Source organism: Miscanthus floridulus, chromosome 16, assembly GCF_019320115.1.
Source record: "Miscanthus floridulus cultivar M001 chromosome 16, ASM1932011v1, whole genome shotgun sequence".
NCBI classification, from domain to species: domain Eukaryota; kingdom Viridiplantae; phylum Streptophyta; class Magnoliopsida; order Poales; family Poaceae; genus Miscanthus; species Miscanthus floridulus.
In genome coordinates this window covers 108,903,027-108,920,813 of record NC_089595.1, presented here as the reverse complement: position 1 = coordinate 108,920,813, position 17,787 = coordinate 108,903,027, and the positions used below count along the sequence as shown (strand labels likewise).

General features: G+C 48.7%; 1 protein-coding gene and 2 pseudogenes across 1 annotated transcript; 1 reads left to right on the top strand and 2 right to left on the bottom strand.

Annotated features, from left to right (window-relative positions):
• Positions 1-581: 581 nt before the first annotated feature.
• Positions 582-1,398, bottom strand: LOC136511242 (amino acid transporter ANT1-like; annotated as a pseudogene).
• A 618-nt stretch (positions 1,399-2,016) lies between these two features.
• On the bottom strand, positions 2,017-9,020 carry LOC136511241 (amino acid transporter ANT1-like). Its single transcript, XM_066505387.1, has 3 exons — positions 8,673-9,020; positions 2,534-2,578; positions 2,017-2,427 (listed from the first exon to the last, which is right to left on the bottom strand). The coding sequence occupies exons 1-3, from the start codon at positions 9,018-9,020 to the stop codon at positions 2,017-2,019; spliced, it is 804 nt and encodes a 267-aa protein (XP_066361484.1).
• A 69-nt stretch (positions 9,021-9,089) lies between these two features.
• LOC136511240 (xylan O-acetyltransferase 14-like) lies at positions 9,090-10,503 on the top strand (annotated as a pseudogene).
• Positions 10,504-17,787: the final 7,284 nt, after the last annotated feature.

Genomic DNA, 17,787 nt, shown 5'->3' with positions numbered 1-17,787 from the left:
TCTTGTGCTGCGGCTGTGGGTACGTTGCAGTTGCAGTTGCAGTGACCGGCGACCATAGGTCAAAAGAAAGAAAAGAAGCCATCCAAATTCCGAAGTCCCGGACGGCCGGTTCGATCCTCTACTTGCTTACACACCGCCCACAGGTAAAATTGTTGTTTTTGATGCGCAATGCGCTAGTAACTGATGGTAACCGAATCATTGAAGAATGGCTAAACTATTTCAGAACTCTTTTTCGGATAATGAACTACTACTAGTATTAAAAAACTACGAAGTAGTATAATAACTTAGCAGAATTCAATCACATCCAAGATTTGTATGAACTACTACTAGTATTAAAAAACTACGAAGTAGAATTAATCATGTTCGCTTGCTCGTAAACGATCGTAAATTTCTAGCCGGGAACAGTGTTTTTCTCTCACACCAAACCAGCCAGCAGTAAATAATCCACGATACGATACGGCCTCCCGAACAGACACATTGTATCTGCTGCCATTTTATCCTCTGATTGTATTAGGAGCAAATTAAGTACTGCCAAGTTATCCCACGAGAGGCAAAGTCGCGTAGAGTTGGCACCATTGAAATTACTTCGCAGAGAAGCATTTGACTGACGTCTTGACGACATGACAGGAAGACCACGTCACTGTAGCTTCTGTTGTATGAACGACCTTGACGGCGGCGGTGGACCAGGTGCTCGGGAGGTTGAGCGTGATGATGTCCTTGGTGGCGTCGCCGTAGGCGCCGAAGCAGACGTACACGGCGGTGACGCCGGCGATGGCCTGGAGGAGCACGGAGCGGAACCTGCTGCGGTCGGCCACGGACGCCTCGAGCGCGCGTCATGCAGAAGCCCTCGAAGCAGAAGACGGCGAAGCCGGCGGCGAACGCGACACCCCAGAGCTCCGCGACCGCGTCCCGGCCCTGGAACGGCTGCTCGCCGCGCGCGGCCAGGAGGTGGAGGTCCTGCTTCACCACGGTGGCCACGGCCAGCACGGTGCACGCGTCGGCGAGGATGCTGAACTGCCCGAGCGACGACAGCGAGCGCACCAGCGAGAGCGCCGCCTGGACGGGCAGCAACAGCGCGAGGACCACGGTGGCCGGCGTCAGCGGGCCGTGTCCGTCCTCGGTGGCGAACACGGACGGCACGTTCTGGCCGATGAACACGAGGTACGCCACGGTGCCGCCCGTCTGCGACACGATGATGGTGGCCTCCGTGAAGTGCCTGACGATCCGGCCGAAGCACCTCTCGCCCAGGTCGCCGTAGGTATAGTTGCAGCAGCGGTGCTGCTCGCCGTCCTCCTCCGTCTCTTGCTCTCGCAGCTTGTCTCTGCATTCCAGCTTCATTTTGGCAGACGACGAAATTTTGGATCACTCAGTAAGCTAGATCTGGAGCAAAGATTGATGGAAGCAGGAGGAGCATTCCAGGCTTCCAGCTTCATGCTGTTGAGTTCCTGGAATTTTTTTTTTAAAATAATAGTATTTTAATTATTAAATATAAATATAGCATTGGTAGTTTGTCGGTGGCAGACCTATCGGCAACTGGACAACCGACAGGTACCCTCGGTCTTCCAGAAGCCGACGAGTCTCTGCACATTGCCCACCGACAGGCTTGTCGGCCCTCTGACAGCCGACAGGTCTTGTAATTTTTTTTAAACTATCGAGCCCCTAACGTTGCGCGAACGAGCAGAAAGAGAGATACCAAGGGACCAATTTTCATTCAGTTTCCCACTGACACATGGGGTCTTATACAAGTATGGGCCCATCTATCAACTAGAAACGTTATAATGAAAAAGGTAAGAGCGTATAACATGAATTCCACTCTACCTTTCCACAATCAATACAACAGCTGTTGTGGCATCGGTAAACCGCGGCATCATGCGGTGGGCGGCTGACCATACAGGGGTATCAACACATCACAATTAGGTGTCACAAAAAAATCCCTAGCATAAATAGTACAAAATATGGGTATGTACATCTCATGTTTTTGTGTATGGTACATGATTGTATACTCCCATTATAATACTAACATGAGCTCTGCTTGTGTGCTTCATGCACCTTGTACAGGCCGTGCGCGGCGAACGTGAGGCCGAAGAGGAGGATGGCCCAGTCGATGGCGCGCCGCGCGGCGCCCGCGGCGTGGCCCACGACGCGGAGGTGGAACAGCGCGGGCAGCACGAAGGAGAGCAGCGCGCAAACCGTGCTCCCCACGAAGGACGCGAACGACCCAACCGCCGGCACAAAGCACGCGATCACCGACAGCGCCACCAGCACCGCGACGCGGCTCGCGTGTAGGGCCGCCCGCTCCATGGCGCCGCCGACGTGGCAGCGCTTCCGTAGCCACCCGCCCGACGCCAGCAGCCGCGCCTCCACGATCTCGTGGATCGGGTGCATCATCACCGGGAATGTCAGCGCCAGCGCGATGCACAGCACCACCTGCAGGAAAAAGTAGCCATTTTTTAGCCTCTGGTTTCGTTTCACCGATGGCCTGATGGGGCCGGCCATGTTGTTCGAGCGTGAGAGAGTTTTTTTCCTGACCGACCTTGACGGCGGCGGTGGACCAGGTGCTCGGGAGGTTGAACGTGATGTGTTAGGATCGATGTGTGTGTACCTTTCTGTGTAACCGTAGGATCGAGTAAGCATCCTCGTCTTCCCGGTAGCTGCACCTCAGAGGGTAGACGCTGGTGTAGGGGCAGCTCCCGCTCGGTGGCGAGACGGTGGTCCAGTGTAGGCCTGCAGGGGAACAACGGCGGTGGTGGCGAACTCATCCCGTCGCTGGCAGCACTCTTTAGGATCGGATTAGGGTTTCTCTGTAGGTGGGTGGCGGCTCCATTGAACCTCGTCATACGAGCCCTCACCCCCACCTTCCTTTTTATGCGTGCTGTGCGACAGTGGCCCACCAACCGGATTAGGGTTGGGCTCCCCCGATCAGGGAGCAGAGATAAGGGCCCAAGATCAACTAACATTCTCCCCATTGATCTTATTCCATTTTTCACTTTCATATCATTTACTTTTGTTCATTCCATTACAGATTAGCTCATAGAGCATGCCTCATCGTCACGGTCCATTGCCGATAGACTTAACAGCTACAACTCACTACTCTGTTCTGAAATAGATACTTATCTTTGGGCCTTCTTTTGTCCAAGAATTTTATAGGCTTTCCCTTAAACCCATGCTAGCTACATGTTCTCTGAACACCATGTCCTCTGAACATGTTGGGTGGTTAGCCTTTTATAAGCGGATCCACGAGCATCCTTTCTGTACTTATATGCTCAAGACTTATGACTTGATCCCGGACTTTATCTTTCACAACATAATACTCTATGTCAATGTGTTTGGCAGCACCACTTGACTTATGTTGTGAGCATCTTGTACTGTCAGATTATAATCGCAGTATTACTTTAGTGGTCTATAGATGTCGTCAACCACCTTCAAACTGGGTATGAACTTCGTTAGTTACTTCACCTGCCCGTTGCCTCATAACACGCTACAAACTGTCATACATTGTGGACGATGTAGTAACAGTTTACTTTGAGATTTTTCATGAAATAGCTCCCCTTTGCGAGATGATAGAAAATCCATGTCTGGATATGCATTCACTCTCGCATAATCAGAATCTGAATATCCCACCATGTGGAGTGAATCAGATCTTCTATATGTCATCATGAGGCCTTTCATTCCTTGCAAATAATGCAATACTTTCTTTACTAATTTCAGTGTTCTATTCCAAAATTGCTCTGGAATCTACCAAGTAAAACCCGATAACAAATGCCAAGTCAGGGCGCATACATACTTGAGCATATTGCAAGCTTCCGATAGCTGAAGCATATGGAACCACTTTTACTTTATCGATTGAGCTCATATTGGTTCCTAGGGCATTGAAAATCCCTATATCTATCACCCTTGACTATAGGAGCAGGTGAGGGACTACATTTGTGCATACTTAATTTCTTTAAGATCTTTTTCATGTATGCCTTTAGTGACAGTCCTTATATCCTTTTTCTTCTATCTCGGTGAATCTCGATCCCTAGAACGAACGAGGCTTCGCCAAGATCTTTCATATCAAATTTCTTTATCTCCAGTAGTAGACTGACATCACTACTAGCAAGTAAGATATCATCTACATACAGAACAAGGAAGATAAACTTCCCATTCTTAAACTTTATATTAACACAATTGTCCTCTACATTCTCTTTAAACCCAAAATACTTTATTGTCTGATCAAACTTTAAGTACCACTGTCTTGAAGCTTGCTTTAATCCATAAATGGATTTCTTTAGGTGGCATCCCATTCGTTCTTTTCCTTCCATGACAAAACCTTTCGGTTGCGCCATGTAAACATTTTCCTTCAAGTCTCCGATGAGAAATGCCGTCTTTACATCCATCTGATGTAATTCTCAATCGTAATGTGCCACTAATGCCATTATGATTCTGAAGGAAACTTTACATGAGACTGGAGAAAAGTTCTCATTGTAATTAATCCCTTCTCTTTGCATAAAGCCTTTTGCCATAAGTCACACTTTATATGTTTCTATATTCCCTTGAGAGTCAAGTTTTGTTCTGTAGACCCATTTACAGCCTACTGTATTAGCTCCTTTAGGAATTATTTTCAAGTCCCAAACTCTATTAGCATTCATCGATTTTATTTTATCTTCCATGGCCTCAAGCCACTTTGATGAATGATCACTTCTCATGACTTCTTCAAATAAGGTGGGATCATCCTCCATTTGAAATTCCTTAGTGTTATACACTTCATAATCAGTAAAAATATCTGATTTTCTAACTCTTTGAGACCTACTAGGGGCCTTTACATTTGGCACATCTTTTATTTGAGGCTATTGTTGCTTCCCCTCATGTGTGGCAATAGGTTCTATAGAATCCTGAAGAATAGGTTCCTCATCGTCATTCATTGTTGCCACAGGTGGGATAACAACAGGTGCTGGCACCACAGTACTTAGCACTGTCGGTGCAGCGACAGCAGGTAGTGAGAAAATTGGCTCATGAATCATTGGAGTGGGCGCATACATCCGCTTCACTTCAAGGTCAATTTCTCGAGCTACCGTGCTCCCCTCATCTTTTCATCCTCTAGGAAAACAGCGTGTCTCGTTTCCACAAACTTTGTATGTCACTCTGGATAGTAGAAACGAAAACCTTTTGACTTTTCTTTGTAGCCAATGAAATGACAACTTACTATTTTGGGATCAAGTTTCCCAATGTTTGGGTTAAATACTTTAGCCTCAGCAGGGCTCCCTCACACACTCAAGTGTTTAGTGAGGGTACTCTTTCTGTCCACAACTCATACGGTGTTTTGGGCACCGACTTTCTTGATACTTTATTGAGAATATAAATGGTCGTTTTCAACGCCTCCATCCACAGACTCAACTGTAAGGTGGAGTAACTTATCATACTGCCCACCATATCTATCAGGGTGCGATTGATTCTTTTAGCTACTCTATTCTGCTGAGGTTCACCCGGTATAGAATACTGGGCTACTATGCCATTCTTTTAGGGTATGCCGACCGCAGTACTCCCCCATGGTCAGACCTGACTATCTTAATCTTTAATATCTTGAATTTATCCAGTACATATTTTCTTTCTTTGATTGGATAAATATAGCCATAATGGGAGTACTCATATGTGAATATTATGAACAAATCATAATCATCCACACTCTTTATAGGAAAGCTGATCACAGATGTCTGTGTGAATAATCTGTAAAATTCCCACGCTTCGTTTGTCATCTTTCTTAATCTTCTTTACATACTTTTCTTTTATGCATTCCCTGCATTGAACTTAATCTAAGATCTCTAATGGAGGAAGAATATCATTCTTAACTTGTCTTTCTATTCTCCCCCTTGAAATATGGCCTAAACGACAGTGTCATAATTTTGACAACGCATCGTGAGCTCTCTTATGCCACCTTTTCTAGATTAACACTCTGTGACCAGCTGCTTTATCAGCTAAGTGGCATATGTCTTTGAAGAGCCAGTGAACTGACTCTTTATTCTATCGAGGTACTCAGTGACCGTGTCACATTCTGGGATTGAGCCCACAATTGTAGGTTCAATCATGTTCTTTATCATAGCCAAACTTTTTCGTGTTGGTAGTGATTCATTTCCTATGCCCAAGGAGTCATAGGATATCTTTTGGGATTCAAAATTCCTCTCTTTAGTTGCCCAAGTGGCATCATTCTCTTTTGTCTCCCTCACCAGTGTCACAATCTCAGTGGAACACGGTAAGATGACTACCCAGTCCACCTTAGACAAGATGAAAACCATGTCAAAACTTTTCTTAACATAAAAATAACACCATTTGCATGCCTTGATTCCAACATCGATCAAAATCAAAACATACAACTATTCTTATACACTAATTCTACATCACCGTTGGGCAGAAATAAAATTAATGCATAAATCTTTAACTTTCATAACCGTTCTTACAAACTAATTCTACATCACCGTTAGACAGAAATAGAATTAATGCATAAATCATAAACTTTTACAACTCTTCTTATACACTAATTCTACATCACCATTGGTCAGAAGTAGAATTAATGCATAAATCATTAAAATTATCGACTTTTTTTATACACTAATTCTACATCACCGTTGGGCAGAAGTAGAATTAATGCATAAATCATTACAATTATGATATTGTTATTAACAACGTTGGTCAGAAAATAACAACATCATAATCATATCAAAACTCTTTTTCTCCAATTAAATACCACATTGGTTCAAAATAACTGGAGAATCAATAATTTCTTTAGCAACGGAAAAAATCTCTTTTTCTCCAATTAAATACCACATTGGTTCAAAATAATTGGAGAATCAACAACTTTACTTTGGCTATGGAAAAATTCTCTTTTCCTTGAATTTTACCCACAGGGAAAATTGTATTTTCGATTTCCTTTAATCCATTAATCAATTTCTAGGAAATAAATATTTACTGGAAAAACTTTCCTTTTCTCCAGTTAAATATCATGTCTGTTCAAAATCACTGGAGAATTCCTTACTCAATTTCTTGAATTTTACCCACAGGGAAAAATTATCTTTTCTATATTTTCTTTTGAGCCAATTTATTCATTTTCCAGGAAATAAATGTTTGCTGGAAAACGAAAAAACAAAAACTGAATCATTTCAATTCTGTTCACTCGGCCCAGCCTTAAAGCGGCCCGGCCCACTCCAGCACGCGCACAGTCCCCGCGCTCGCCCCCGCGCCCAGGCCGCAACCTGGGCTTGGGCCGGGAAAGTAGTCCGACGCTCGCACCCACCTGGGCTGAGTTTGGCCCAATCGCGCTCCGCCGTTGGATCACATCCGATGGTCGCCCAGCCGTCTCGCTCGATCAAAAGCAACCCGACCGGCCGCGTCGGCCAAAACCCTAGCCCATTCTGTCTTCTGCCTCTCTCTCTTCGCTGCTCTTCTTTCTTTCTCCTTAGCACAACAGCGCCGCCATAGCGAGACGCCGAGAGCCAGCGAAGGTAGTGGAGCGGGTAGACACGGTGCCGTCGTCGGCCCCCTCGCCGGCGTGCGTGCTCCCCAACGGGTGAGCACGCCGCCGTCGAGCGGCCTGGCCGCGGCGGCCCCTTGGCCGAATCCCGGCGAGCAGTGCCCCCCGCCTGGTCTTCTTCCGCACCGGCGAAGGGTCATCCCGACGCACAGCGAGGTAGATCCGTCCCCCCTTTTCCCCTTTCTTCTCCGATTTGGGTCTTGTTCCTCTTTTCCGAACTGGCTAGGGTTTGGATCTTCCCTTTCGGATTTAGGGTTCGGCATCCGACCTTCCCCTTTTCCCCCTTCTGTGATTTGGATTTCTCTTCTCTTATCCGAATCTTATAGTTGGGGATTAGGTTTTAGATCTAGGGTTCGGGTTCGTTTTCTTTTAATTTCTTATCTTTTCGGAGTTCATCCGAATCTCTTCCCTTCCCCTTCTTCCCCTTTCCCCTTTCTTTTGGGATTAACCCGATTTGGGATGGGGTTAAAATTAGGGTTAGGTCTTAGGGTTCGGCCAAATCCGAACCCACTCTTCTTCTTCTTTCTACTGTTTCTCTTCCCGTTGAAGGCTTTTACGGGTTTAGGGTTCGGATTAAAGTGCCGAGAGCCCTATCTCTACTCTGATCCGAATGGATCTGTTCTTTCTTGCCGTGTCAGTGCGGCACTTTTCCCGCGCGGTGGCGGTGGTGACCGAGTTCCAGTGACATCCGCCACCCCCGGTCCCTTTTCTTTGCTTTTACCCGGTTAGGGTTAGGATTACACAGAGGCAACCGGCTCTGGTACCATTGTTAGGATCGATGTGTGTGTACCTTTCTGTGTAACCGTAGGATCGAGTAAGCATCCTCGTCTTCCCGGTAGCTGCACCTCAGAGGGTAGACGCCGGTGTAGGGGCAGCTCCCGCTCGGTGGCGAGACGGTGGTCTAGTGTAGGCCTGCAGGGGAACGACGGCGGTGGTGGCGAACTCATCCCGTCGCTGACAGCACTCTTTAGGATCGGATTAGGGTTTCTCTGTAGGTGGGTGGCGGCTCCGTTGAACCTCGTCATCCGAGCCCTCACCCCCACCTTTCTTTTATGTGTGCTGTGCGACAGGGGCCCACCAACCAGATTAGTGTTGGGCTCCCCCGATCAGGGAGCAGAGATAAGGGCCCAATAGGCTGTTGGGCCTATTGGTGGAGATCAACTAACATGATGATGTCCTTGGTGGCGTCGCCGTAGGCAAGGTAGCCGCAGGCGCCAAAGCAGACGTACACGGCGGTGACGCCGGCGATAGCCTGGAGGAGCACGGAGCGGAACCTGCTGCGGTCGGTCATGGACGCCTCGAGCGCTAGCGTCATGCAGAAGCCCTCGAAGCAGAAGACAGCGAAGCCGGCGGCGAACGCGACGCCCCAGAGCTCCGCGATCGCGTCCCAGCCCTGGAACGGCTGCTCGCCGCGCGCGGCCAGGAGCTGGAGGTCCTGCTTCACCACGATGGCCATGGCCAGCACGGTGCACGCGTCGGCGAGGAAGCTGAACTGCCCGAGCAACGACAGCGAGCGCATTAAATATCTACGGCCTTCTTCCTCTCTCTCGCGCACTCTCTCGCCACGCCGCTGCTGCGTCTTAGCAGGATGTATTTTCAACTCGCGTTCAACGTCTGTGAGCTAAAAAGAACTCAACGAGCAGAGGGAGACGACGATGAGCGCGCCGCCACCTGCGGATGACGCCGGCGCCGGCGGGCAGGGTGAGTGCGACATGTCGTCCGGCCGGTGGGTGTACGACGACGCGGCGTACCCGCTATACCAGGAGAGCGCGTGCAAGTTCGGGAGGACGGATCTCAAGTACCAGCGCTGGCGGTGGTAGCTGCACGGCTGCGATCTTCCGAGGTGCGTGTCTCCCGCATGCATGCGTAGGAGCTCGCTTGTTTCGTGGTGATCAGTTGCTGATGAATGCCGCCGGCCGGGCAGGTTCAACGCGATGAAGCTGCTCCAGAGGCTGCGCGGCTGGCATTCGTCGGCGACTCGCTGAACCGGAACCAGTGGATATCTATGGTCTGCCTCATCGACACCGCCACGCCTATGCTGCACAAGTCCGTGGTCGGCGGCAACAGCTCCCTCGTTTCCTTCAAGATCCATGTACGGCCGATCCACCATGTCTGCCATTCAACATGTATGCCACCTGAGTGAGTGACGCCATCAAATTTTGCGTGTAGGAGTATAATGCGTCGGTGGACTTCTACTAGTCGCCGTTGCTGGTGGAGTCGAACTCGGACCATCCGGTTCACTACCGGGTGATCGACCGTGTCGTGCGCGCCGGCTCCATCGACAAGCACGCCAGGCACTGGGCCGACGCCGACGTGCTCGTCTTCAACTCCTACCTCTGGTGGCACCGCCCGACCATGAAAGTCCTATGAATGTGTGGTCTGTTCCATCTCACTGTCTGACTGACGCTGACACTGACCGTGCTTGCGTTCGGTACGGCGTGCGTACATGCAGGTGGGGGTTGTTTGAGGCGGCGGCAGAGGGTGCACACAGGGCGACGTAAGAGGTGACCGACAGCCTGCGCGCGTTCGAGCTATCGATCAAGACGTGGTCGGAGTGGCTGGAGCGCCACGACGACCGCGCCCGCACGCAGCTCTTCTTCACGAGCATGTCACCGACGCACCTCCACTCCGACGAGTGGGAGGTGGCCGGGAGCGGCGAGAACCACCAGTGCTACAACGAGACAGAGCCGACAATGGCGGATGGGCACCGCGGGCAGGACACGGACCCGGCATTCGCGCGCGCCGTGGAGGCGCAGGGGGAGCTGCTGGGCGCGCGCGGCGTCGCCGTGCGGGTGCTCAACGTGACGCAGCTGTCGGAGTACCGCAAGGACGCGCACCCGTCGGTGCATCGACGGCAGTGGAGCCCGCCCACGGCGGCGGAGCTGGAGGCGCGGGCGCGCGACCCCAGCAGCGGCGCTGACTGCATCCACTGGTGCCTTCCCGGCGTGCCCGACGTCTGGAACCAGATGCTCTATGCGCACCTCGTGTCGTCGTCGTCGTAGCTAGGTGGCGGCATACCCGGCCACTCACCAATTTCGCAGCTCATTTTTTTCTTTATCATTATTTCTTTAATTTTAGGGATTACGCTTTGCAAATGTAATTTGAAAAATATATAAAGCAACAGCGTAGTTTGTAGTTGTTGCTAGACTGAATGAACATGGGCACCGCAGTACACAACTCGGTCGTCCTATGATAGTTCATTGGCTAAGTGGATACTAAGCTTGGGCACCACCAAAATGTAAATTCTGTTATTTTGCTCTTATTCCAAAGTCGTTATGGATAGTACTCCTCCGTCCCAAATTAACTGTCATTTTTTGTTTTCGTGCCGTAACTTTGACTAGATTTATAAAAAATATGTGCAACATTTATGTCGGTGCGAAAAGTGACCAACAAGTAAATATTTGTCGTTTTGCCGTACGTTGTGATCGGATATGGCCTAGCACTCAATGACACAGGGTTTATACTGGTTCAGGCAACGTGCCCTACGTCCAGTTTGAGTCGGTCGGTGACTTTATTCCTGAGCCCAGGTGCTCGAAGTTTGTTGTGGGGTTACAAATGAGTGGGAGTAAGATGCGGGTGTAAGAGGTCCGGTCGGGCTCTGGACCGAAGGGCCGAGAGTGATGGGAGCTCCTACGTGCGCAAGGTATTCGAACGTGTGCTCTGTGTAGCTTTAGAATGTCTAAGGCTAGCAGAGGGTGAGTCGGAATGATCCGTCTGTTGTTTGTTGTTCGTTGTCTAAATCCTCCTCTTTTAAGAGAGAGCGCATCCCCTTTTATAGATGAAGGGGGCGGTCTTACAAGTGAGAGAGAGGGAGTGTGTGCTACCTAGTCTTGTTGCCCATACTGTCGGGTACGAGACGGTTTGTCGGCGCCTACAATACTATTGATGCCCTGATGCATGTGGTTGGTTCCATCGTGTTCTTCTGGTATGGCAAATGTCGGCGCCTACCATATTGTAGGACAAATATCGACGCCCACAACACTGTTCATGTTCTGTTATATCTGGAAGGTTGCAAAGTACCCTTCTGACATGGCCTGACAGTACTGTCCTGCAGGTGTGCAGGGTACGGTCCTCGGTATTACGGTTGACTTATGCGCCTTACCTTATCTGCTCCACCTGATTTCTCGGGTCCTCACCGAGCGGGCGTCCCCGTTCGGTCGTTCCCAGTCGGCTCCGACCGCGCCGGTCGGAAAAGAGCCGCAGGCAGAGGTTTGGCGTGTTCCCGGTCGGAGACGCGGGTCGAAGTCGAAAGCGAGCGTCGCCCCTCCTTGGCCAGGCCTTCCGGTCGGAGAGGTGGGTCGGAGTCGGAAGCGAGCGTCGCCCCTCCTTGGCTAGGCCTTCCGGTCGGAGAGCCGGGTCGGAGTCGGAAGCGTTCCGGTCGGAGACTGGATCACTCTTACGGCCTGTCGTTAGGTATCTGGGCCGGCCCAGGACTTTTGCGTCGTTCGCAACGTCGTCTGCTGGGCCGAGCTTTTTGCTGGGAAGCAGACCCATTAGGGACCCCGAGTTTATGAACCCGACAATTTGTATCTTCAAATAAATTTATTATGAAAATAGATTGAACGATTTATCTAATGATATTATTTGTATATTATAAATATTAATATTTTTATATAAAACTCGTCAATTTATTTCGTAGAAAGCGAGAATGACAGCTATTTTGAGACGGAGAGAGTAGATAGGTTGGAGCGTGTGTGGTTGGCCAAATTCTCTTATTTGCTCTTATTCCAAAATCGTTATGGATAGCAGGTAGGTTGGAGCGTATGGTTGGCACAAATCAGCAACTATGCACCTTTGGACACCCTCAATAATAGAGTCGACTTGCTCTCATATAAAGTTAAAATAAGAAAAAAAATGAAACGACCTAATATACTAACACAGAAATATATGTGAGCATAGACCATGAATCATAGACAAGTGTGGGGAGCTTAGCTCTTCACAAAGAGATATCTAGCTGCTTTTTATCATTATTTCTTACTAAATAAAATATGATATGAGCTAGTTATTTTAACACAATTGCTACATGGCTATCGATTGTTTTAGCTTCTTTCAACAACCGGATTACAGGCCGTTTGATTTGTGATTGGCCCGACGTCTCGCGCTGCCTGACTGCCCCCCACGTCCCCTGCCCCCGCCGCGCGAGACGAGAGCGCCCGCACAAGGCCAGCCGAGTGAACAACCTTACACAATTTGTGATTAATTTGAAATTTTTTTTCTGAAATTTGTGAATAATTTGACATATATATCCCTAATATTTGTAATCTATAGAAATAATTTATATTTTTTTCTGAAAAATTTTGATATATATTTCTCTTATATGTGCAATCTCCCCAAATTACATCTACGTAACTGGATCTTTGAACAAAAAAAAAAAAGAATAGCTGTTTGTTACTTAGCTCTACAACTACGTGCCAGGGCTTCTTTCTATGGAGGACATCTCTGCTGGCTGTTTTTGCAGTTCACCCCTTGATGACATATGAGCTACGTACTGACATCTAATAACCGACCATAACTGAAGACTAAAGAATGGCCAAATTTCCGCGAAAAGAGAAAAACGGACGGCAAGTTGTTTCAAAAGTCTTCAATTTATCTCCGCAGCCTTCCGTCGCAGTCAAGCAATTTTACAAGAACTTTACTGAAAAACAACAAGAATGAACCCAATAATATGCGCGTCCATTTAGGCTGCCATATTTTATTTTGGTTGGCTAGAACTTTGTTCCGTTATTAAAAAAATTTATTTTGGTAATGTATCAGGAGCAGTCGAACTAATCTCCAATAACCCCACCAGACGAGGGATAGGTTGCTTAAACCTATACTTGTTTGTGGCGACGAGCCCACTCGTATCTTAAAATAGTCATGTAGTCATCATGTAGTACACATGGTCATACGATATACTTTCTGTTATATTAAAAACGACAGCTGATAATATCACGACACTGTAGCCTTAAGTCTAAGTTTATTTGGCATTTTCGAAACATATATGTCTTTTATTAATATTTTGAGCGGTGGGCTTTAAGTAGAGATAGATAGATATACATAGCCATAAGATATTTTCTATTATATTATAAACGACAGCCGGTAATATCCGTGACAATGTAGCATTGAGTCCAGAGATGGTAAGTTTATTTGTCATTTGACATATATATGCCTTATATTAATATTTTAAGCGGTGAGATTTAAGTAGAGATAGATAGATATACATAGCCATAAGATATTTCCTATTATATTATAAACGACAGCTGATAATATCCATGACAATGTAGCCTTAATATCTAGAGATGATAAGTTTAATTTATTTGGCATTTGAGACATATATATGTATTTTAATATTTTTAGCGGTGGGGTTTAGTAGAGCTATAGAGATGCCTTAACATAAGAGGTGATGAGTTTATTTTGCTCCCTTCCGTTGGTAGCTGAGATATATAGTTTCTTTAAATAAAAAAGAGAGATATACATTAAATCAGCAGAAAAGCATTTGACCTTTAGACCACATGACAAATATGCCCATGTATCATGTACCATGTAGTTGCTAACCATTGTTGCGTAGCTCTATGGTAATGTGGTGGTGCTTGAATGCAGCATATATTTAGGGGCTATTTTTGCGGTTGCTTATGCACTGCCAAGGCCAAAACTAAAACCCATCTCAAGAGGGAGAAAAGAAAAACTATGGCCACAGGCTTACTACAACCACGGCCTCCGTTGGCAATAATTGTGGCGGAAAGAGAAAAACTAATGGGAGAGCCGTTTGAAAACTCTTTGAAAACTCTGGAGTTTTTCTTAGCCGCATTCAATTCAACCATAGCCGAAATTTACAACCTTTGTATATGTGTCTACTCGGGGTATATTAGCAACAACTGAATTAATCTTTAATGCCCCCAAAGATGAGTTTATAATATCATCAGTGTGTATATGCAACCTTAAGCTTAGAGATGACGGCTTCTTTTATTTCGGCATTTCAGTTATAACTTATATATTTTTTAGTTTCTTGGAATCATATATGGGATATACTAGTTTAAATTAGCAGAAACATTTGACATTGTTAGATCATAAGACGGATATATATTGATGTGTAGCTCTAAAGTGACGATGCGGTACCCTAGTATATCTGTATGCTTCAGACCGCTGTTTTGTTTTGTTATATTGTATTAGAACAACTCAAATAATCCCCAATGACCCCAAAGGCGAATGTGAGTCATCTATCCATCATGCTATCGGTGTGTAAAATGATCAACTAGTAAATATTTATAGTTTTGTCGTACGTTGTGATCGGAGTTGTCCTAGCACTCAATGACACAGGGTTTATACTGGTTCAGACAACGTGCCCTACGTCCAGTTGGGGTCGGTCGATGACTTTATTCCTGAGCCCAGATGCTCGAAGTTTGCAGTGGGGATACAAACGAAAGGGAGAAAGATGGGGTGTACAAGAGGTCCGATCGGCTCCGGTCGGAAGGGCCGAGAGCGACAGGAGCTCTGCTATGAGCTAAGTGTTCAAGCATGTGCTTGAGGTTCGAACCTGGCGGTTCTATGGTTGTGAGCTAGTGAACTTGGTCGATCTAATGAATCTGGAATCACTTATCTGTTGGAAGAGAGCGCATCCCCTTTTATAGATGAAGGAGATGGCCTTACAAGTGAGAGGGAGAGAGTACGTATGCTACTGAGTTTTGTTGCCCACGTCGGCGGGTACATGATGATGGTAGTCGCCCACAATACTGTAGAATGTTAGATGCACGTGGGAGATGGTGTCGTCTTATTCGGGTGTGGCAAACGTCGGTGTCTGCTATACTGTTGATGCCCAGAGGCATATGAGGAGTTTCACCATGTTCACTTGGTATGGTAAATACCAGCGTCCACAACACTGTCGATGCCTAGAGGCACGTGGGGGAGCCTTACCATATGGGAGTTTAACGGCGCCCACAATACTGTAGGGAGAAATCTCGGCGCCTATAACACTGTATGGTAGGGAGGTTGCCGAGTACTGTTTCTGCAGGCATACAGGGTACGATCCCTGGTATCGTTGTTTTGACTTATGCGCCCTGCCTTACTTTCTTCGGACATTTTCTGGTCCTTACCGAGCAGGTGTCCTCGATCGGCTGGTCCCAGTCGGCTCTGGTCGCGTCAGTCGGAGAAGAGCAGTGAGCAGAGGCTCGGCGTATCCCGGGTCGGAGAGCGCGGGGTCGGAGTCAGAAGCGATGTTTTGGCCAGGCCTTTCGGTCGGAGAGGCCATCGGAGGCGGGCTGGAGACCGGGCCGAGTGCTTCGGTCAGAGAGGTGGGCCAGAGTCAGAAATCGGGCATTGTTCCTCCTCGGCCTGGCCTTCCGGTCGGCGATTGGATCGTCTTTCTAGCCTGTCGTTCAGGTACTTGGGCCGGCCCATGAGTTGCGCATTGTCTGCTTGGCCCGAGCCTTTGCAGGAAAGCCGATTTGCGAGGGACCCTAGGTTTATGAACCCGACAGGAGCCCCCGTGCCCCCGGGCGATTCGGGCAGAATCGTTCGAGGGATTTTTGTCTTGACGGCGGGTGCGCGCGAGCGCACCCGCGGGTGTAGCCCCCGAGCCCCCTAGCGGTTCGGGCAGAACCATCTGGGGGGTTTTCCGTGTTTGTCAGCGGGGGAGGTTCTCGTTTCGTCGGGTGTTTGTTAGCGGGCGTATGTGTGTGTTTTAATTGAGATGGTTTTGTTGACCAAGGCATCGTTGTGCAGCCGAGGTGGCTAGTTTTTAGGATCGGACGAGGTAGAGCTTGTGGATCCCAGCGTCGGTGCACGCCGTGGGATCAGGTGAGATAGTTAGTTTAGAGATTAGACGAGACGAAGCTTGCTGATCTCGGCATCGGTGCGCACCGTGGGATCAGGCGAGTTGGAGTCGTGTATCTGGGCCTCGGTGCAGCCTGCGTAGCCGAGGCAGTTAGTTTTGTTAGTTAGGGATCGGACGAGATGGAGCTTGTTGATCCTAGCGTCGGTGCGCGCCGTGGGATCGGGCGAGTCAGAGTCGTGGATCCTGATGGGCCGAGATTGGGGTCGTAGACCCAGGTTTGTTTTGGAGCGCAGTCAAAGCATAGCCGGATGGGGCGAGATCAGGGTCGCAGACCCAATTTGTTTTGGAGCGCAGTCGAAGCGTAGCCGGATGGGGCGAGATCAGGGTCGCAGACCTAGGTTATTTTGGAGTGCAGTCAAAGCATAGCCGGATAGGGCGAGATCGGGGTCATAGACCCAGGTTGTTCTGGAGCGCCGTCGAAGCGTAGCCGGATGGGGTGAGATCGGGGTCGCAGACCCAGGTTGTTTTGGAGTGCAGTCGAAGCATAGCCGGATGGGGCGAGTTCAGGGTCACAGACCCAGGCGTTTTGTATCTTGAGCCCCCGAGCCCTATCGGGCTTTAGTAGGGGTCGGTGTGAGTTGTGTGCGTTACCCTATCCTCGGTTCCTCACAACCGGAGGGGTTGAGTTTGTCGTTTGTTCCGATCGCTTGGGCTCGAGCGACACGCTCGGTGAGTTCGCTAACGGGTATGATCGAGCGAAATCTGGGTCCGTCATTCATGACGGGGTCAGCATAGCCCTCTTGTGACATTCCACTACTCCTTTACCTACAACCCGGCAGATGCCTAGGTCGTTCCGGAGACCGACCCAGGTGGCCTAACGGCCTCCTCTCGATGGAGATTCTGTGGGCTTGACAAGAGGTTCAGGATCGAACGAGAAGGTTGAGATGACCCTGTCTGCCAGACTGGGTGAGGGCCACACGGGGCTTATCTACGTTTTTCCCCTGGCTCTATTGTTGCTCACGTCGAATGAGGCAACTACCGCTTCGTGACGCAACACGAACCATTGTGATGCATTTCGCTGCACGTGCGATGCTTAGTCACGAGCCCCCGGGCGGTTCAGGGCCCGAATCATCTGGAGGACATGGGCGTATGGAATGAATACGCGTATGGATGTATGAATGAATTATATAAAGAAATAGCTAGGGTCGGTAGCGGTACCTTGTTGACTCGAGTGATGGGGTTTGCAGAGCTCCAATCAGAAATGTTCGATCTGGACCCGTGCTCGCCGTTCATGACAGAGTCGGTGTGGCCCATATGGGGCGTCCCTTTGCTCCTTAAACTATCTCTCGGTGTTTATCCTGAGCCGTTCAATCGACTTAGGAAGCCCAATGGTCTCCCCTGGCGGAGATCCTGTTTCTGATTTTTCCAAGTCCCGCCTAGGGATGCGGAGAGCTACCCATGTGTGGTGACGCTTTGATTTTTGCGCCCGATCGTGCGGTAGTGGTGGGCCATACCCAGGCCACGTCTCGCCTCACCA

Coding starts and splice junctions, on each gene's coding strand:
- LOC136511241 (XM_066505387.1), bottom strand. CDS start 9,020: ATGCGCTCGCTGTCGTTGCTCGGGCAGTTCAGCTTCCTCGCCGACGCG. Junction 2,579..8,672: donor GCGACGCCACCAAGGACATC/ATCATGTTAGTT, acceptor CGATCCTAACAC/ATCACGTTCAACCTCCCGAG. Junction 2,428..2,533: donor GGTCCACCGCCGCCGTCAAG/GTCGGTCAGGAA, acceptor TTTTTCCTGCAG/GTGGTGCTGTGCATCGCGCT.